The following is a 22,483-nucleotide window of genomic DNA, read 5'->3' as shown; positions in this document are numbered from 1 at the left end:
CTGATGTTATGTTATGTTATGTTAAATCTGGTGCTCAGTTTTTAATGATTTCATTTTATTGTGTTGTGTTTTATTTTCAACCTCCTTGCTTATATTTTAATTGATTGGGTTATAGTTTTTTTGATTTGTATTGTAAAATATTTCCGAATGTCATGTACTGAAGAAAGAAAATAGCATGCATATATAAATTAATAATGCCTATGACATTTAGCACTTTCAGAAACAGCTGTGGGGTTTTTCCCCCCACGTATTCATTTTATTATCCAGTCTATACTTTTTAATATAATAACGTGTGAATTTGTACATTCTGCTGTTTTATTGTTAAGTTATTTGAATAGTTTTGTTTTGATATAGTTATTAGTTTCTACCTAGAGTAAATTATTCTGGAAATGTAAATAATGAGGGACAATCTTATTCATCCCATGAATGGTTCAATAACCATGCAAGCAGAGTGATACTGTATGCTCTGGTGTAATACTTACTTTGTTTTCATCTTAAGTCCACAAAAAGTGTTAAAAATAATTCAGGTTTGCCAACTTTAAATGCCAGTGAAGTGCATTAGCCAGCATTTGGGAAAGTATGAGAACTAGGAAATAGGAAGCATGATGATACTGATTGTTAAGCATAAGCTACTTCAAGTAGAAAGGCTCAAGATACAGAAGGATCTTTAAATTTCTAGGTTCTATCATATCGCAAGATCTAAAATGGACAGCTAACATCAAAAACATCATTGAAAAAGGACAACAAAGAATGTTCTTTCTGCGCCAACTCAGTAAGCTCAAACTGCCCAAGGAGCTGCTGATTCAGTTCTACAGAGGAATTATTGAGTCTGTCATTTGCACCTCTATCACTGTCTGGTTCGGTTCTGCAACCGAACAAGAAAAACACAGACTTCAGAGGATAATTAGAACTGCAGAAAAAATAATTGCTACCAACCTGCCTTCCATTGAGGACCTGTATACTGCACGAATCAAGAAGAGGGCCGTGAAAATATTTACAGATCCCTCACATCCAGGACATAAACTGTTTCAATTCCTACCCTCAAAACGATGCTATAGAGCACTGCACACCAGAACAACTAGACACAAGAACAGTTTTTCCCCGAAGGAAAACTGCTAAACAAATAATTCCCTCAACATTGTCAAACTATTTACTAAATCTGCACTACTATTAATTTTCTCATCGTTCCCATCACCAATCTCTTTCCACTTATGACTGTATGACTGTAACTTTGTTGCTGGCAATCCTTATGATTTATATTGATATATTGACCATCAATTGTGTTGTAAATGTTGTACCTTGATGAATGTATCTTTTCTTTTGTGTTCACTGAGAGCATATGCACTAAGACAAATTCCTTGTGTGTCCAATCACACTTGGCCAATAAAAAATTCTATTCTATTCTATCTTGATAGACTTGAACATTGGGCGCTAACTAACAAAATGAAAGTCAACAGTGAAAAAAGTAAGGTTCTACTTTTAGGCAAAAAACCCCAAAATGCACAGGTACCGTATATGTGGTACCTTGCTCAATAGTAGTAACTGTGAGAGGGATCTTGGAGTCCTAGTGGACAACCATTTAGATATGAGCCAGCAGTGTGCAGCAGCTGCCAAAAAAGCCAACACTGTTCTGGGCTGCATAAACAGAGGGATAGAATCAAGATCACGTGAAGTGTTAATACCACTTTATAATGCCTTGGTAAGGCCACACTTGGAATATTGCATTCAGTTTTGGTCGCCACGATGTAAAAAAGATGTTGAGACTCTAGAAAGAGTGCAGAGAAGAGCAACAAAGATGATTAGGGGACTGGAGGCTAAAACATATGAAGAACGGTTGCAGGAACTCAGTATGTCTAGTTTAATGAAAAGAAGGACTAGGGGAGACATGATAGCAGTGTTCCAATATCTCAGGGGTTGCCACAAAGAAGAGGGAGTCAAACTATTCTCCAAAGCACCTGAGGGTAGAACAAGAAGCAATGGGTGGAAACTAATCAAGGAGAGATGCAACTTAGAACTAAGGAGAAATTTCCTGACGGTTAGAACAATTAACCAGTGGAACAACTTGCCTGCAGAAGTTGTGAATGCTCCAACACTGGAAATTTTTAAGAAAATGTTGGATAGCCATTTGTCTGAAATGGTGTAGGGTTTCCTGCCTCGGCAGGGGGTTGGACTAGAAGACTTCCAAGGTCCCTTCCAACTCTGATATTATTATTATTATTATAGAATGAGGAAATTTTAATCTTAAAATCATTCTCCTGCTTTTATTTCCTGGCCTATGAAATTTTTAGTTCTATGCAAATAAGTGTATTTCAAATAAATTTTGTGCAAACAAAGCACCTTCCCTTGAAACATTACATTGCCAATAAAGCAAAGTAGCTGTTCATGCACAGACATGCTTGTAGGCAGCTAAGCGCAGCATTTGAAGTAGTTATGCTGTGCAGGTCTTCCACATAGTATTCCCAAAATATTTTTAAGCCTTTGTACAATTGTAGTAATTTTGTCTCAGCTATGTTTGCTGTGGTTGATTGGCAATTTTTGTGTATACATTTTATTAATTCAAACTGCTTACATTTGGCAAAATGCAGATGTTAATATTTAATCTGTGTTCAAGTTCAGGTCTATTGTCAAATACAACTTGAAAAGTTCATCGTAAAATGTCTATAGAAGCAATTTTTCCCATCTATAAATTATACAGTAATGCCAGAGCACTTGAGACCAAATATAATTAGATAGCTGATCACTGCACTCATTCCATTCCTTAGTATTTTTGTGTTTTACACTATTTTCAGACAGGAATTCAGACAAATTCGTATTTTTAAATCCAACCTGCAAATCTTATCAAATCATTGTTCCCAAATAGATTTGGATTCTGACATTTTATGGGCCATTGACTTAAACTGCTGGAGCATCATGCTTAAATTAGAAATAAAATTGGCATCAGCTAACAGGAAATATTTTATAACATAGCTGAATTAGTTTGATTGATACAGGTCTGAAATGTAATTTTTATAATTAGTTTAGGAGAGCGAGGTACAAAATAATCCAAAGAACAGGAGATCTAACTTGCTACAGAGACTGAATTTCATCCTGGCTGACCATAGATTATTTTAGCTAATTACAGATTTCAAAGGCTAATATAATTATAAAAACTATATCAAGCATACTGCACATGCATCTATTTGGTGAGTCAATTTATTTCATTAGATTAAAACGGCAGCCCTATGCACCTAATTTGGTAGGAGTCCAAACTAAAATTAATGGGATTTATTTGCAACTAAATACTGGAGAGTGTGGGCCTCACAAAGAGTCTATGCCTGTATGCAATCTGCTTCTCCTTGACGTATTGTTCATATACATCAATATGCTTATATCTTGCTTTTCACTCAAGTACAAAATAGCTTAAGAAATAGCAATGATGCTTCTGAAAATAGTAAGCAACAGAATATAGGAATATAGTGATGAAACAAGCAAAGCTGCAATAGGATAAAGACTGGATATACACCAAGAGCCAGGAGAACTCTTTACATGTAGGCAAATTATTTTTTGTGCAATTTCTCTAAATTTGTAATCCTGATTTCATATTTTTGTACTAGATGACATTTCTAGTTAACAAGTCAGACAGTGCTGTTGTAAGGACTATAGTGATTTAATCTACATAGGAGCAAGTCATGAATAAATGTCAGCAACTGTCCCTAATGACAGAAGATACTTTTTGTTTTCCTTAAGAGTTGAAATGAAAAGAAAGAGCTATCATAATTCCATAATATATTTGATTCCAAAACATATGCTGCAGGCACATTTGATATTCAATGATATTGTTGTAAAAAATTTTGTATTATAATAATTTGTATCCATCATGGCTTAGAGGGTTAGAGGGAAGCACAGAATGGAATGTTATTGTCACAACTTTGATAGTTCTAACAACCCAGTTCTTAAAAGTCTGTTCATTGCAGAACAGCGATTGCATAAGAAAAATGTATTAATAGCATAAAATAATAATTCCTAAATGACAAAAATAATGTTCTTTTTTTATTTATTTTTTATTTGAATTTATATCCCGCCCTTCTCCGAAGACTCAGGGCGGCTTACATTGTGTAAGGCAATTTATGATTTATGATTTATTTGGGTGGCAGAAAAATAAGCACTGGATTGAAGTTGTCTATGCATGTTTCTTTTTTCTTGAAGACAGAAAAGGATTCTTAATCAACTTACTCTTAATAAGTGCCTTGGATGTTCTTTCAAAATAATTGTGTAGTGTGATTTGCAAAAGTATATCATATGAACATGTACTTACCTAAATTCTAACGTGTGTGTCTGGGTCTGTTTTTCTTTTTTTTTTCTATCTCGCTGTGATTTTAAAATGATAACAGTTTAAAGCAGGGGTCTCCAACCTTGGTCCCTTTAAGACTTGTGGACTTCAACTCCCAGAGTTCCTCAGCCAACTTTGCTTTAAACCACAAGTCTTAAAGGGATCAAGGTTGGAGACCCCTGCTTTAAAAGGGTAAAAGGAGAAAAATCACAGTTTCATGGAAAACTGTGTTAAAGGAAGCCAGTTGGGGTCCTAGTTTGCACTTGGCTATTCAAGGAAGGCACAGTAGGTCTGCTCTCAAAGGAGGATGATTTTTATTACAGAACTGGGAGTACCTGGGATACCCAGCTATGCCTTTTATATGTGCCATCCATGCCACAAAGACTTAATCTAATGAGGTGGTCCTGGCTTTCAAGTTCAAGGCAAGCATTCAGATTTATATATTGCACAGTCATAGCTGTAATCATGCTCATTTTTCAAACTGGACAGCCAGCCAACCTTATTGGAGACCAAGATGAACTCAAATTAAGTCAAGTAACTATTTAGCTATTATGTTAAAGCAAATTGATAAGGAAGAGACTTTCTTCATTAAATTCAAGTTCCTGGAGGAGGTCCAAAAATGCAGAGTGGAGTACATGGAAAATTAAAGGCTGAAGGAAGAAGAGATTATCACAGAACCATTATATGCCTGTGCCATTAAATGCAGAATGCGCAAAAAATGGAAGATCCTGCCAAGTATGCTGTACCCTTGTTTAAATTATACAATAAATGTTGGTTTAAGAATGGAGATGGAAACTAACATTAATTCTCTTATTTCAGGAAATGAGGCTTACGTCACAAGGTAGACATGGATCTTCACATGTTCATATTCTCTATAGTCTAGATTTTTGTGTAACTCAAAAGGACACACTTTTTCATTTTCTTTCACAGTGTTGCAAACCAGGTGGCATTTTATCAGTTTCTCAAATAAAATTAGCAAATGAATATTAAGGTCTAAAAAATACTAGATGAAGATAAATAGACCAGTTAACCAAAACAGAAGACACTAGGCTGAAGAAATCTGGGGTATATGTTCTTAAATATATCTGAGTTAATAAAATGTTTTAATTTGATGTTTTGTGCTATGGTTTATATTCTCTTTTTAAATTTGCTATTTCCATTTCTTAGGCATGTATCACATGGAAGTAATGTTCATGTTTATGATGCTACTTTTTTATACCAAAGGTTCTTTTGTGTAGCTTTTTTCCACAGTTTCTAAGACACATACATTCCACTGTGCTATCATTGTCAGGTTCTGCAAATAAAATGAAGTGCGTGAAATGGTCTGCACTTGGTTATAATTTGGACAGGTATAATAATCCATTGGATTATGGGAAGATTAGATGATTAAGAAATATATAAATCAAATAAATCTCTGGTTTTGTGTTCTTTTCAGGAAAATAAATCAACATTTACATTCCTATGCCCTATGTGAAGGAAGGCTTCTGAACCATATTTTCCCCTATTCTCCCCAGTGATTCCATACTTTGAGAATGTGCTGTTTTGTGCAAAAGCATACTGAATGAGCCAGCTGTGTAGGAGACCAGTCTATAATTGGAGGGTAATCTTTTCAGTGTCATGCATTAAGCATTGTCTCATTTTTATATTCTGTTAATGTTAGGCATCAGCTGAATTCCCCAGGGTGCAAACTCATTAGCTGCCCAGCATGGAGGTTTCCTTATTCCTCCAATACAAAGTCAGAGAAAATGTGAAATCTTGTAATAATAGCTTGGCTCTTCTCCAGGATCTAATTTTAAAGAAGGGCAAATAAAGCATGGTTTCCAGAGGTGAGCTAGGTTTGATCAGCTGCAGTTGATGGTGCAGACGCAACATCAGCTGTGAAGTCAAGCATGCTGTGAGCACATGATAAAATGTTTGGATGGAATGATCGCCTTGGAAGATGGCTTTGGCCGGCTTTCATTAAATATTCAGCAGTCAGTGTGCATGTGTACTTAAAACATTCAAAGGTCTGACAAAAATCTTAGTGATTTATATTTTTATTCCCTTCAAAAGGAAAGGCTAGGCACTTGTACCGATTTGCTCGTTTAGCTCTAAAGTAGTCTCAATTGGACAAATGAAAACAAACAAAAGAAATTGATGTTCAAACAAATTTGGGTGTAGTTTGATTTGCTTGTGATAGTTTGGCACTCTTCTTTCCACTAATATTAAAAAAAACTAAAGTAAATATGGTGAAAATAAGTGGAGACTATCCACAAAATGGCATGGCTCACTGAGATACTGTTACATATTTATATAACACATACACATATGCACACACACGTAATGACAAGAATATTGCTTTTGCTAAACACCAGTGTGTTTTATATAAAAAATAGTTTCCTGACTGTAATCTTACCCTTTTTGTTATAAAAACAGAACACAGTGAATTAAATCTTTATCTCAAGTTTCTTTTTCATAATCTAGCCAATAATAATAATGACGAGGAACAACTACAATCCACAAACTAACAGCTTATTTTGATTTCTACAGTTATAACAACAATAATCCTTATGGTCAATATCTGCATGAAGCCATCAAGTTGTGAGATATTAATACTATGCAGAAGATATCCAACTGTTTATATCCACTCTGGGCTGTGCAGGAAATGCGCTTATTGTTAAGATCTGTTAAGACCAGGATGAGTCTATACGGATCTGAATGGAGCTGAAGATCCAGTCAATCTCCTGGATTGTGAATCTGCTCTGCAGAAATCCTACCCAGAACCAAAGATTAAAAATATGAAAATGCTACAACTCATTCTGGAAGAGCAAGTGGAGAGCCTTGGCTCAACTTCATCTTGAGCATTGTTCCTGGAATGAAAGGCTTTGTTATAATCACTTGGGGCCTTAATTATTTTTGTGTCTGAACTACTACAGTTCACTCTGAATAAAGACTGTTTAGAAACAGCAGCTGATATAACCTGGAGTGAAGGGGAGAAACACCGTGATCTAAATGACAAGTGGAGACCAGATCATCAGCTTGAATCAATTTTATTGAACTGTGCAGGGAATGGAATATAAGATTCTGTCCACTAAGACAGGGCTAAGCAAATACTTATATAGTGATCTTATTTAGATGAAAAAGACAGCAGCAGAACTGACACTCACACCAACCCGGTATTTTTAGCATTTATTCTGTTTAGTCAGCAAGCCTAGAGTAATATTCAGGGGTTGATTTCAAGCTCTTTCCAGTAACTAGTTCTTGAATTTGCATTCAAGGGCCAGAGTAGCTGTTTGTAACTTTGTATATTCTTAAGCATTTTGCTGAGCATTAAGCATATCTAAAGCCAGATTGTTATGTCAAACTGTTTCCTTGGTTAATTTTCTCTTCAGCAGCAGCAACCAATGTAGTGATGGGGTAAGTTGTTCTGCCCACGTGATGCCACTACTGAAGGAGCTATATTGGTTGCTTCTAGGCTTCCAAGTGATGGTTGTCACTTTTTAACTCCAGTATGGCTAACAACATGTGTTGTATGGAATCTGCCCATCCAGTAATAATGATGATGAGGGAATAGGTTTCTCTCACCCCCTAATTGTGGTTGTTGACATCAGAGTTCCAATAGACAAGCCTTTCTACTCCTCTGGAACATCTTTTTATTTATTTCTTTGCTTATATACCATATTTAGAAACTGCCCGTCTCCATCTAGGGTGACTCTGGCCAGTGTAGAAATAGACATTTATTTCCTTCTGGAAATTTCTATCCCTACTTGTGTCTCAGAGATGATGTAGGCCTTGCTTTTCCAGAGAGCCTTTGGGAATGGAAAATAATGTAAATTTAATTCCTCAGTTAGGGGTGCCATGTGTTTTCTGGAGAATGGAATTATTTGTGGAGGTTTGCTGGTAGGATTATGTCTATGGAGCTTCTCAATCATCCAGGTCATGGTTATCCTAAAGGTGCTTTTTCAAGAGGCAACTGGACTTTCTGGTTTTTCTTTGAAGATGTTTTGCTTCTTCAAGCAAAGCTTCTTCAGCTCTGGTAGGATTAGTTTGTCATATGTTACGCTGAATTACTTCATGAATTTAGTTTGATAATATGACTTCTATATAATCTAGCCAACTATGTTATTTAATAATTCATGAACTAAGCAGTTAAAGACTTGAGTACATGGAGTTCAATGTACCTAAATGAATGTTCAGGGAATAAACCTTTGGGACGTCTCATTCATATCCAGTAGATCTGAAAATTAACAACTTTTCATTTATAATTTTCCACTTATAGCCACCAAAATCAGCATCCTCTACTTTCAGCAAGGTTGAACTTTGTCTTGACAGATCATTGATCTAGAATTCTGAAATATATATGAAAACTATACTTTCAATAATGCTTCAAATAAGATGAGAAGTTTCATATTTATACAATAAAACAGAACAGAACACAAAACAAATAAAGTTCTTTTATAAAAGAAGTTACTGATCTGTATGCACAGCATGATTTTTCAAATGAGATAGCTGGAACATCATTTGACCAATTTGTTTATCTCATGGACCTCATAACTATTGGAAAACAAACTGACTTTAGGATTACAGATTGAAAAAATGGCCCCAGTTTGAAGAGTGTCATAGTGATATTCCATTTTTACTTTCCTTCATAAACCACTGAAATTGGGAACAAAATAAATTGTGGGGAAATAACATTCATTCAAATATATAAAGATCCTATGTTCCCAACATTTTTCACTCTTCCCACTTACACCAACAAATATTAAACAGAGGTGTTTTAGAAAACATTGTTCCACTTAGAGTATAGTAGCTTTGTTTACAATACTGTAGCTTTTGCATTGTCAGTCTTTCCATTATAAACTGCAGTTTTTACAATTTTATAGCTGAGTCGTAAAAGCTTCCTCAATATATTACTTGGCAAGCTATATAGGAGTGAAATTGGATTTTTCTTTTCTTTTCAAGGGTCATAGAATTACAAAAACATTCAATTTGTAAGTTATTATAATCTTATCCTGTTTCTCAAAGAACTAATAGAACTGTTTTGAAATATTATAACTTATCAAGTCTGCTTCCAATCATTTAATCAGTGGCTATCCTGTGATATCTTGATCACATAGAATTGTCAGCTTCAAAATTGAACATGTAACACACACATCTTCAGAACCTGTATTATATAGCAATAAACTCTACAGCTATGGTTTATTCCAGTTATTTGTTTGAGTGGCATGGTGGCCTAGTGGTGAACACACCTATCTCCCACTCAGAAAGTTGAGAGTTCAATCCTAGGTAGCAGTAAATGTTTTTCTCTTAGGGCGGAAAGAAAAAAATATCTACTACATGTGAACTCCCCATGTCATTAGGAAGGGCATCCGGCCAGTAAACACTTAGCCCCATCCAGACGCCCTGACTCTACCCTGAATTAAGGAATTATAGGGTTGTAAAAAGGGGAGTTTTATTCTAGTTATTTATCAAGCTTTTTCCTTAACTGCTAAAATAGATTAAGCAAAATGTGAAGTCCTAGGCTGTAAGAACATTTTGCTGAATTAATTAAAATATCTGTTGATTCCTGAATTGGGAATTTTTTTTGCTTGGGTAAAACAGAATTGCTACAAGTCAGCTTCATATCTGGAAAGGAACTGATTCATAGAAGAAACCCTTTAACATTCAGAGTTGTACATTGCATTGAACACATTTCTTTAAGATTTCAGATTTCTGGTCCTAATTGGAGATGCCAGTTACTGAACCTGAGAATTTTGCACAGAAAACAAAAATGGTCAGTGAACTATGGTCTCTGATTAACCATCTAAAGCTCTGATTTAGCTTTAAGTCTCTATATAGTCCAGTTTCTCCAACTGAAGATTCCGTATATGTACAGTATAACTTCATCTCTTCAGCAAACCCATGACTGGTAGATTCTGGGAATTGAAATCTTGCAGGCACCCAATTGGGCCAGCCTTTTCCGGGTACTCCAGCATTTAGAGAATCTATGTCAGCATCAATCAAAGCATCACTGAAAACCAATAAAAGCAGTGAGATTCCCCTTCCCCATTTCAACTGCACCTATTTGTGAAGCAGAAAGAAAATGCCTAGCTATCTTGTAAAGCAACAGAATAATAATTAGTACTGGTCTAATATTTAGATCCAAGTTGTTGAGCTGTATTAAGGAAACACTGACTTTCCCTTCACTTTTAATGTATTTCTGCAGCAGCCTTTGAGTCCCTGCTTCGTTTTGCTGAGAATCACACCGCTTCTCTCTTTGAGACTGTCTACAGATCCATGTCGAAAGAGGCAGCTGAGCCTGTGAAAGAACTTTTTACAGACCTCTCTCTCTACCTCTTGGGTGCTCAAAACAGAGTGGAAAAAGCGTTTTTCCGGTTCTTCGACAGCATCTTCCCTTTGGTTTATACCCGCTTGATAAACCCTGGCATGACGGACTTGTCAGAAGAATATATGGAATGCCTGCGACAAACACGACAAGACATAAATCCATTTGGGCGCTATTCCAAAGAAGCTGTTATGGAGCTAGCAAAGTCTCTGAGGGCAAGCAGAACATTCAACCAGGCCCTGGGAATGGGTGTTGAAGTGCTGAATGCCACTGAACATGCTGTTTTGACCAAAGAATGTATCCGAGGCCTTGTGAAAATGCAGTATTGTCCTCACTGCCAAGGTCTGACCCTCATCAGGCCCTGTGAAGGGTATTGTCTAAATGTGATGAGAGGTTGTTTTGCCAGTGTATCTGAGCTGGACATTCATTGGAGGGAATATATCTATACCCTGGAATACCTCACCAATGAAATGGCTGTAACTCATGATCTAGAACTGGCACTGTTGGGTATTCGGTACTCAATCAATGAGGCCATTTTACATGCACAACTTAATGGACCCCAGCTATCAGCGACTGTAAGTATGTGTATTTGATTTATCTGCACATTTCTGTCACTGCTCCTGCTTTTAATCTTTGAGCATTTGCTTTAAACTTCTGTCTACTGTCACTTAAGTAAATAATCAGGTTCTCTCCCTTTCTCATGTGCCTTTCAGTTAATAAAAAGCTCATTAAGATGCATCTATTTTAAAAGATAGAGAAGTATTCCTAAGTCAGAATGTTAGCAACCATGCTGGACCATGGAAAAAAGTAAAAGTAAATTTTTTTTTTGTTGTTTACATTTATACCCCGCCCTTCTCCGAAGACTCAGGGCGGCTTACAGTGTATAGGGCAATAGTCTCATTCTATTTGTATATTTTTTACAAAGTCAACTTATTGCCCCCCCAACAATCTGGGTCCTCATTTTACCTACTTTATAAAGGATGGAAGGCTGAGTCAACCTTGGGCCGGGCTTGAACCTGCAGTAATTGCAGGCTTTTGTGTTCTTAATAACAGGCCTTACCAGCCTGAGCTATCCGGCCCTGATGAAATGAAAATAAAATTTATGTTTTTCATAAAATGAAAAACAATAGTGCATAATCAATTAAGTGTGAGTTATTGGCACACTAATTTATCTTTTATGGCTATTTTAATCTAGAGTGTAATCATAATGGTGATTACAAAAATATCCATTTGGTCATCACATTATTATACTATTTCTTCAGTTTATTTTAACAGGTAAGCCATACAAAGAACTTTAAAAAAAACTAATCAGTTATTTATATTTTGGCCTAGGTTTAATTAATATTTTTGTTGATATCCTCATTGGAGATCTATGCTGATGAATTACTGAACACTAAATGTTTCCTTAAATTCAAATTTTCCAAGGGAGTTGTTTTTTTATGAGTAGACAGCCTGGACAATTTGTTACTTTTTCTTGCTTGTCTTTTTTGTCTTCAGTGCTGAGAGAACCACTGGCAGACTCATGTTTTTGCGGTGGTATATCTGGATGTTTATTAATAGATTTGGTACGCTTGGGAGCTAACTGGATGAAGAAGGACTGAAAGATTGAACTAGTGTAATCTAAAAGTTGAATGGTTTATAGAAGCTTTGCCACTGTTGAACAAATAGCTGGCCTTTGGATGAAAAAACATCAAAACTTTCTACTTTCAAAAGACCTACAACTGTCTAATTACTTTATTGCATTGTAAAACCATTCGTGGTAACTTAAGGAATGAAGTTTTTGCTTCTTTAAGAACTCTCTTTCATTCTGCCTTTCAGGCTGCAAACTAGATAATTAACTGAGTGAAAGTTAATTGAAGTACACATTTGATATCATTCACATGCTGGAGTGCAGATTAATTGAAGATTAATTCAATTAAACATGTTTGGGTTGGAGAAAGAATACATTTGAAGAAAGAATACATTTCTAGAATGCATTGTCATCAATTAGCTCCTTTTTCTACTGGCACCTGAAACTCATCTCTCACTTGTTTATTCATTTCAGTGCTTGCCCTTTTTCCTTGCTATAATATAACATTAAAATAATAAAATAATATGAATATGAGACATGTGCATAATGGAATGAGCACTTGAGATGTGGTGCGTTTGCCAATGGACTCTAAATGCTTCTCCATAATTGTTACACCTGTTCACAGTTTGGGGATGCGGGGTGGGGAGAAGAGGGAAATCTATTACTGCCACCATCCATTGGGAGAGAAGTAAAAACTTTCTTTCCTCTCCTTTCTTGCCTTTTGATAGGTAAACTGACCGGGATAAACTAAATTTTCTGTCAGAATGAGACTAGTTATTTCAGAAAAAGATACAAGTTGGTTACAATATAAGGTAAAGGAAGATTGAGAATCGAAGACAACGAGACAAAAAGAAAAGAAAACTCCCATGAATCCTGTTTGAAAAGAAGGAATATTTCTTCCCAGCATGGAAGACAAAGGGGAAAAAAGTGGGGGTGGGGGTGAAATGAAGCTGGCCCCTCCCTTCTTAAAATGTCACCTTAAAGGCGGGAAAGCTGACTTTTGATTGGTTCTTGGAATTTGAATTTCCATAGTTTTGCTGGAAATTTGTCCACTATTGTAAATTGCAGTTTCATTTTAATTAAACTTGTGAGCTATAAAACCTCAGGCTTTTAAAGAAAAATGTATCAGTTGGTAAAATGTGCTACCAAACATCTGATTATTTTACTCTTCATCAGATCATAGATAGAAATAGCAATAGCACTTAGACTTATATACTGCTTATTTACAGCCCTCTCTAAGCAATTAGAAAGAGCTAGAGTCAGCATATTGCCCCCAACAATTTGGGTCCTCATTTTACCCACCTCGGAAGGACGGAAGGCTGAGTCAACCTTGAGCCTGGTGAGATTTGAACTGCCAAATTGCAGGCCACCGGCAGTCAGCAGAAGTAGCCTGCAGTACGGAACTCTGACCACTGTACCACCATGGCTCAGATGACATGGGTTGCCTCCTGCAATTAACTCTTTTGTACATGAAACTTTTTTCTCTTATTATAATTTGTGATAATACATACTGCATGAGATTTTCAATTCAAGTACCATAACTCTACACATCTCTCGCATAAAATATACAATTTAAATTTCTATTCAAATGCAAATATAGTCTATTATGCTGTAGAATAGAATGGAGAATAGAATAGATTTTTTTATTGGCCAATAAAGTGTCCAAGTGTGATTGGACACCCAAGGAATTTGTCTTGGTGCATATGCTCTCAATGTACATAAAAGAAAAGATACATTGGTCAAGAATAATAAGGTACAACATTTAATGATAGTCATAGGAAACAAATAAGCAATCAAATCATATTAGGAAATAGTCAATATAAATCGTAAGGATACCAGCAACAAGCTTACAGTCATACAATCATAAGTGGGATACAATCAAAATACTGTAGAAAATATATGTTACAAATGTTATTTACATATCAGCTTATATTGGTGCTGATTCACAAGGATTAAATTCGCTCTGGTTTAATTAAATAATTATTAAATATATTTCTTCTTTTTTTAGTTTTTTGTCTTAAGTATGGAGGTCTATTTCCTGGGCACTTGATATTAGTAATCATAAATATGGTGATTATGGGGAAAAATAAAAGACCCCCCTACTAGTAGTAGTCATCTATTTCTTTAATAGCCAGTGCCCACTTATTTAGAACAGCTGACATTTTAGAAATACAAACAGGCTAAGCAATGGATTAATAGAATTTCTTTTAAGCTAGTTATATACTTGGCAATAAAAAAAATGGGAGGTTGGTTGCTTTTATTTTGTTGGAGGAGATTGTTAACCAAAGCATTTATTGTATTTAACAGGACTCAAAAATTAGAGAAGATTTTGCTTCATGTTGAACAACAGAAGTAGTTTATAGTAATAGTAATAATTTCCATTGATGAAAAGTAGCTACTTGAATGACATGGCAGATATGTGTGAAAGGTTGCTCTTAAGATATGAATCACTCCTGGGCTTGATGTTTTCTATATAAGAAGCCATACTATTTGCACAATGATGCTGGCTTCTACCCGGATTTTCTGGTTTGTAGCATCAGCAAACACTGCTATTATTTTCTCTTTCATCTGCTGGAATGTAATTGTGTGTCCTACTGAAAGAAAGCCCATGGCACCATAATGCCAGATAGGTTGACTTAACTTGTTGACCCTTGACTATCATTATTTTTTAGTCTTTTCCTTTGGAGTTATGTTTTGGTAGAATTGAATTCATATTTATTAATATAATTATTAATTATTATTATTAATGTCATTAATTGTTCACTTTTAAAAAGTTTTGAAATACGTTAGTAACAATTTTAACTAAAACAAAATTTTATAGTATTTTCTCATATGCAATCCTTGTAAAAACAAGAGGAATGTAATTCTTCATGAAATATGTATAGTTGTAGATATTAAAACAGAGTCCTATTTCTATACTTTCATATATTCTAGTGATGTTGTTACAGAGCTATAGTGTAGATAATCAGAACTGAAAGTTTATTAACACATCAAAATTACTAAAAATGAAGAATAAATAAGTTTTGGTATTGGTAGGATCCATAATAAATTTTTTATATATCAGTATGTATCTGATTAGAGATGATTTTTGGGTTATTGTCTGTATTCTGAATAAATTTAGAACTGTAAACATTTTTTGTCGACAATCCCAAAGACAAGTTCTTCCATTTTGCTGATGGTCACAAAACAGGCACTCTATGTAACAACTTAGTTGTTTCCTTACTTAAATCTTCCTGCATAAGCAAGTTTATATATAGAGGACATTACTTTTGTTTTAATGGAGTCATTAGTTCTTCCACCCACTCACATGAATGTTCTTGTTCTCAGAAAGGTTTTCAGATGCATTTTGTTACAGCTGTATTCCCAGAATTCTTTGTGCCTGACATAATTATGTCATCAACTTCTGCAATCTACTTGCTGTTTTCCCAGTGGATATATAAAAATTCTTCAATTTTGGAAAGAGCTGAAACTTTTGAATGTGAAACGCAAAAGTAAATGTAGAAAGTTCTGGAGTATAAGTAGCAGATCATTTTTAGGGTTTCATGTTTCAGAATCAATGTACCATGCAAATTTTCCTTACCACTCTAAAGTATTGTTTGTTTTATGCAAGTTTAGCCTGAACCTGTTTACAATAAGTGTAAAGACAATTTTAAAATTTTAAGTGGGAAGTCAGCTTGACTCCCGCACATTCCTTTTCTAGCTGAGAAATTGGAGATTCCTGTTATTTAGTTTGAAAATGCACTCAGGTTTTCAAAAAATATAATGTAATCAGATCACAATAAAATTAAAAATCTGGCTTTGGAATCCAGAAATCTTGGTTAGTAACTCTGAAAAATATCATTATGATATCTCCTTGGTTGATCTAATGCATTGTAATTGAGTACAGATAAACAGGCTATTTCTCTGTATGTCAATTCTTTAAGTTTCCTGACTTTTGAATCAAAATAGATACTTTGACTTGAGCTTGAAAAAATGGTTGGAGGCCAGTATGGATGATGGACTTATTTATTTATTAAATTTTTATACCGCCCTTCTCCCAAGGGACTCAGGGCGGTGTACAGCCAAAAGATAAAAAACATTAAAAATATACAATTAAAACAACAATTTAAAACAGAGCATATTAAAAAAAAAATGGCCAACATTAAAAAATTTAAAATTTAAAATTACGAACCCTAAAATAATAAAACCCCAGTTAAAAATTTAAAAATATTAAGCCAGTCCCGCTGGAATAAATAAGTGCGTTTTCAGCTCACGGCGAAAGGTCCGAAGATCAGGCACTTGACGTAATCCAGGGGGAAGTTCGTTCCAGAGCGTAGGAGCTCCCACAGAGAAGGCCCTGCCCCTGGGGGCCGCCAGCCGACATTGTTTGGCGGACGGCACCCTGAGAAGACCCTCTCTGTGTGAGCATACGGATCGGTGGGAGGCATGAGGTAACAGCAGGCGGTCCCGTAAGTACCCGGGCCCTAAGCCATGGAGCGCTTTGAAGGTGGTGACCAAAATCTTAAAGCGCACCCGAAAGACCACAGGAAGCCAGTGCAAGCCGCGCAGGATTGGTGTTACATGGGAGCAACGAGTTGCTCCCACTATTACCCGCGCAGCTGCATTCTGGACTAGCTGCAGCCTCCCGGTGCACTTCAAGGGCAGCCCCATGTAGAGAGCATTGCAATAATCCAAACGGGAAGTGACAAGAGCGTGAGTGACCGTGCATAAGGCATCCCGGTCAAGGAAGGGGCGCAACTGGCGAACCAAGCGTACTTGGTGAAAAGCCCTCCTGGCGATGGCCGCCAAATGATCTTCAAACAACAGCCGCCCATCCAGGAGGACGCCCAAGTTGCGCACCCTTTCCATTGGGGCCAATAACTCGCCCCCGACCAGCTGGCTGTACCGGGGTGCCAGCATCCACAGCCACTCCGTCTTGGAGGGATTGAGCTTGAGTCTGTTTCTCCCCATCCAGACCCGTACGGCTTCCAGACACCGGGACAGCACTTCGACAGCTTTGTTGGGGTGGTCCGGGGTGGAAAAGTACAGCTGCGTATCATCAGCGTACAGATGGTAACTCACCCCGAAACCACTCATGACCACACCCAACGGCTTCATATAGATGTTGAACAGGAGAGGCGAGAGAATCGACCCCTGCGGCACCCCACAAATGAGGTGCCTCGCGGTCGATCTCTGCCCCCTGTCAACACCGTCTGCGACTGGTCGGAGAGATAGGAGGAGAACCACTGATAAACGGTGCCTCCCACTCCCAAACCCCCAACCGGTGCAGCAAGATACCATGGTTGATGGTATTGAAAGCCGCTGAGAGATCTAATAGGACCAGGGCAGAGGAACAACCCCTATCCCTGGCCCTCCAGAGGTCATCCACCAACGCGACCAAAGCTGTCTCTGTACTATGACCGGGCCGGAAACCGGACTGGAACGGGTCTAGATAGACGGCTTCATCCAGGTACTGGGGAAGCTGCCATGCAACCACACTCTCTACAACCTTCGCCACAAAGCAAAGGTTGGAGACTGGACGGTAATTCCCCAAAATAGCTGAATCCAGGGAAGGCTTCTTGAGGAGGGGTCTCACCACCGCCTCTTTCAAGGCGGCGGGGAAAACTCCTTCCACCAAAGAAGCATTTATAATTCCCTGGAGCCAGCCTCGTGTCACCTCCTGAGTAGCCAGTACTAACCAGGAGGGACACGGGTCCAGTAAACATGTGGTTGCATGTAACCTCCCCAGCAACCTTTCCACGTCCTCGAGAGCCACAGAATCAAACTCATCCCAAATAACTTCAACAAGACGAGGCTCCGTCATCCCGCTTGGATCATCGCAATTTTGGTCCAGACTATCCTGGAGCTGAACGATTTTATCGTATAGATAACCGTTAAACTCCTTGGCACGTCCCTGTAAGGAGTCATCCCGTCCCTCCTGATGAAGGAGGGAACGGACCACCCGAAACAGGGTGGCCGGGCGGTTATCTGCCGATGCAATGAGGGTGGAAATGTAAGAACGTTTCACCTCCCTCATTGCCACTAGATAGGTCTTGGTAAAAGACCTCACTAGTGTCTGATCAGCCTCGGAACGGCTAGACCTCCAGGTGCTTATGGTTCATCATCTATAATTTCATATGTAAATCCATATTTTTTTTTAAAAAAAGTGATTTCTGTTGTCTGTGTGGTGTACTAGAAGTGGTTATTACTGATTGATAAAATATGCCTGAAAGACTTACATTTGGTGGTGAGCTGCTGCCAGTTCGGACCAGTTCGGGAGAACCGGTAGTTTCAACAATCAGCTGGCCAACCACTCACCCAACCACCCCTGCCCTATCCTGTCCTATATTTCCTTCTTTCTGGCTCAGCTGATTTGAGTGGCACAGCTGATTTCCGTGCCTCCGCTGTTCTACTTACCAGGACTGCCTTAGAAGGTAAGCAGTTGAGCTTCAAATTGCTGTATTTTGAATGCTGCGCACAAGCTGCAAAGAACCGGTTGTTAAACCAGTTGGAGCCCACCACTGGTTACTTTGCTTGATTACCTTGGGCTGCCTTTACATGGTATAATTCTTGTTAACTTATTGGAGTTAGTTTTTGCAGATGCTTCAAGAAGACAAGTAGAAGAAACTCCTATTCTTGTGTGCCATTCTTGATGGTATTCTTGATACCATAGTTCAACATCTAATATTTACATCTAGCTATTACTTTTAGTATATTATATAAAGATATGTATAATAATATTCTCCCTTGATCTTGTTTCTGCCTTTATTCTAGTTTTCAATAAAGCCAATCTTATATTAAACAGCATTCCCTTTCTAATCATCATCTCTTGTCCACTTTAGTATTTCAATTCTTATTTGTTTTTTGACTTGCTTTCCAACTCCTTCTTTGGGTCTTTGTCTCTGTCTATATCTTTCCTATTTAATGCAAATATTTCTTCCAGCTCTACTATCTTTTGCTGACATACCTCTGGAGGATCTGCCCAAGCACCTATCTTCTCCTCAAAAATATCTTTCTTTTTTTATCCAATCCCATTTTTTGATATATATTGTCCCTTATTTGATTCATAAGTCTTCATTGTCTTCTCCTTCTTCTCATTTATTTGTTGATTTATCTGTTCTGTCTTTTCCTCTGGTCTTTCTATTATCTCCTCTATTTCCTGTGTTTTATGATCTTTATTCATTGTCCCTTGTTGAACATTTTCTGATTTCCCCACAATGTAATGCATTAAGTCTTTTATCTCCCTCTGGTTCTTTATCAACATATCACAAGTACTTTGCATCAACACCATTTCTTTTTGAAATCCTCTCATCTCCCGCTGATGTAACATCTTGTCTTATTTTGATAGGTCTCTCACTGCCCAAAGTCTCAATTGTCTATGACCTCAGTGTCAGCTTAGAAACCAGTTTAGAAACTGTTTGCTCAATTTTAGAATTGCTTGGGGAATGCAATAGTTATAGTTCTTTGTGTCCCACAGTTAGTCAATTAGTTCCATTTAGGTAATCCAGGAAGATTTCTAAATGTCTCCTTAAATCCACTTTAAGTTCAGCATTTAAAAGTCACTTTCTTTAGATATCTTCCATAATCTCACAGTTAAACCTCCAATAACCATAGAGTAGACAGATATAGAACAGTAGATAGCACAGTAGTCATCCAGGTGTTATTTCCACTTTTTTTCTTTTGTCTTATCAGTACTTCTCAAGGTTGTAGGAATTTAGTATATATTCCATTCACCAGTAGATGGCACCTTCATCTTAAATTTCAGATTTTGTACAAAATCTGATGAATATTTATTTCAGGTTTTTTTTTTGCAAATACTCAATATTCAGACAAATATTTATAGCATTTTAAAATGCCTTATCAAAATATTGCCAATAAAGTTTAAAAATACAATCTTTCTATATTTTAAGATTTTGTGCTCTCCCTTTAGTTCCTTTTCTTTTGGATCTATAATTTTTTTCTCTGTAATTATTTGCCGCTTTGACAAGCATTTCAAAGAGTCTCTTTTCCAGGATTTATTTTCTTTGGGGTTAGGTTCTAGTTAAAAAAAGAATCACCTCACCCAGTTCCAATCACTGTTCATCTACACTGCCAGCACATTCTTTGTTCCTTTGGCTACCCCAGCTTCACAGCAGCTATAATGGCTGCCTCTCCTGTTCATTGTTGGATGGGAAGGAATCAGAGGTGGTATTTAACCAGTTCAGACCCACCCACCCTGGCTCTATGCCTCCTATTTAGGCACGTTTTTGAGGCCAGGTACATGTGTGGAAGGTGTGTAAGTTAGCAAAGCGCATGCATGGAAGGCTGGATGCATGCATGGATGGGGTGTGTTTAAGTGAAGCATGTGTGTGTGAGTGAAGTGTGCACGCTCTCACATTTGTGAACCTGTAGTGAATACTACCCCTAGAGGGAATCCCTGGGTCCAGCTGGAGAGTCACTTCTCTCTGTGACTTGCAGGGTGCCCCTCCTTTCTTTATCACCCCTACAGGGTGACTTTAGCCTCTTGGGGGGCCCTCCAATGAGAAGGATTCAGCACAAGTTCACGGAGTCCCACTCCTTGCGTTTGATCTCCCTGTGACATCAAACCAGAAGTCCTCCCAGCATTACTTTTACCAGGCCCTGAACAGCAAAATTTCAACTGCCTCCAAATGGACAGTGGCTAACTATCCAATGAAAGATCCTTTCTATCCATCTCTCTCCTTCTCTATCTGCAAATCTTTTGCATTTACTGCCTTTCTTCTTTTGCTTGCATTCTTGACTCTCTCCTCTATTCACATTCTTTCTATATGCCAAGAATCATTCACAACTCACTCTTCCTCTAAACTAGCTAGGTCCCTCTTGCTCCAAACCTTCCCAGTTTCCTTCCTTTCCTATCACTGCAGTGCAACAGTTTGTCTTGTTCCTATCTCAAAGATGTTTTTTAAAAAGGTAACTAGAGTATGTTTTCCTTGAAGAAAATGTTTTGTTTCCCATCCAAGAAGCTTTATTAGTTCTGGCAGGAAGGTGGGGTGATGGAAGGATTACTTCTGATGAGAGGGGAGAGGTTGGAAGAATCATATTGGAAGGAAATATGATCCTTCCAACCCCCACTTCCTACCAGAACTGATGAAGCTTCTTGGATGAGAAATACGTCTTGAACGTATTCCTCAAGGAAAAAATAGTCCAGTTGTCTTTTGAAAAAGCATCTTTGAAATAACTATGACCTGGATGACTGAAAATCTCCACAAACATCTTGTTCCTATCCTTTATCAGTCTTGTCTCTATCTGTGCACTGACCCAGAGAAAGGCTGATAAAAATCTCAGGAAAAATATCTCTGTTCTCTGCTCAAAGGAGCTATGTTAGGCTTCTCCATTTTTTCCATTGCCCACACAATTGAGATTTATCTGTACCATCACAAGATTTTCAGTTTGTTAATTAAAATGGAGTGTCATATTTAGACTTTGTTTTCCAGAAAAAGAAGTTTCTAGAGGCATTTCTGGACCAGCTGTAGCTTCTGAGTGATCTTCAAGAGAAACCCTATGTAAAACATATTGTGATAATCCAAACAGTGATTCTTGCAAAATTCTTACAGGAAAGTTCTAAGGGTATAAATAATTGTGATAAATAAATATTAATAAATAAAGCTGTCATTGTTCAATGAACTCCTACTTCATTCTGTGAAGAAAGTCCTGTCTCTGAACATGGATGATGGTCCTGTGATCCTAATGCAATACAAAACATATAACTAAGCCTAACTATCATAAGATTTGATCTTTGGCCCCTTGTTTCTCTCCTGCTTTAGATTGTATAAATTGTATTGTTTTGTAATATTAGGCTATGTGCAGCACTTTGGAAGAGTGTGAGATTAGGTGCATGCACATTTATAATTTCTTCTTTTTATGTGTCCCTTAATGGACTAGATTTTTTTAGCTAGGTATTTTTTAATAACAATTGTCAACACCATCACTCAGTGTAGCCCTCTGTTTCCTTCGAGACTTCAATACGTTTTTATAACATTCAAAATGTTATTAAACATCACTACATCCTGGCTGTGCTAAATAACATGAACAGAATTTTCAAAAATATTTACAATAACATTGTGAAAATGAAGGCCAAGCCTCAAAACTGACTTGGACAAAAGTACAAAGTAAAATTAATTGCACAGGAGACCTCTGATATAACTTGGCATCTGACAGGCTAGTAATTTAAAATTTTAATATTATATTGCAACCAATTGCTAAAGGAAGAAGTCATATATTAAATTTCCAGTCATAATGCTATCTTAATTTTAAGAAGCTGAAGGAATAAAGGAATATATTGCTTAGATTGTGTTAGAATTAA

The 22,483-nt window shown here is 37.1% G+C and overlaps 1 protein-coding gene across 2 annotated transcripts in view; it reads left to right on the top strand.

The window, feature by feature from the left end:
• The window catches only part of LOC131200775 (glypican-5-like), a 406,607-nt gene that overhangs the window by 90,302 nt on the left and 293,822 nt on the right, over positions 1-22,483 (top strand). For both annotated transcript variants that reach the window (XM_058188024.1, XM_058188025.1), the window contains exon 3: positions 10,494-11,188. In XM_058188024.1, the coding sequence (XP_058044007.1) occupies positions 10,494-11,188 (695 nt within the window). The remainder of the gene's footprint in view (positions 1-10,493; positions 11,189-22,483) is intronic.

The sequence above is a fragment of the Ahaetulla prasina genome, chromosome 6 (genome assembly GCF_028640845.1).
Source record: "Ahaetulla prasina isolate Xishuangbanna chromosome 6, ASM2864084v1, whole genome shotgun sequence".
Lineage (NCBI taxonomy): Eukaryota > Metazoa > Chordata > Lepidosauria > Squamata > Colubridae > Ahaetulla > Ahaetulla prasina.
The sequence above is the reverse complement of the archived record's forward strand: the minus strand, read 5'-3'. Positions and strand labels throughout refer to the sequence as shown.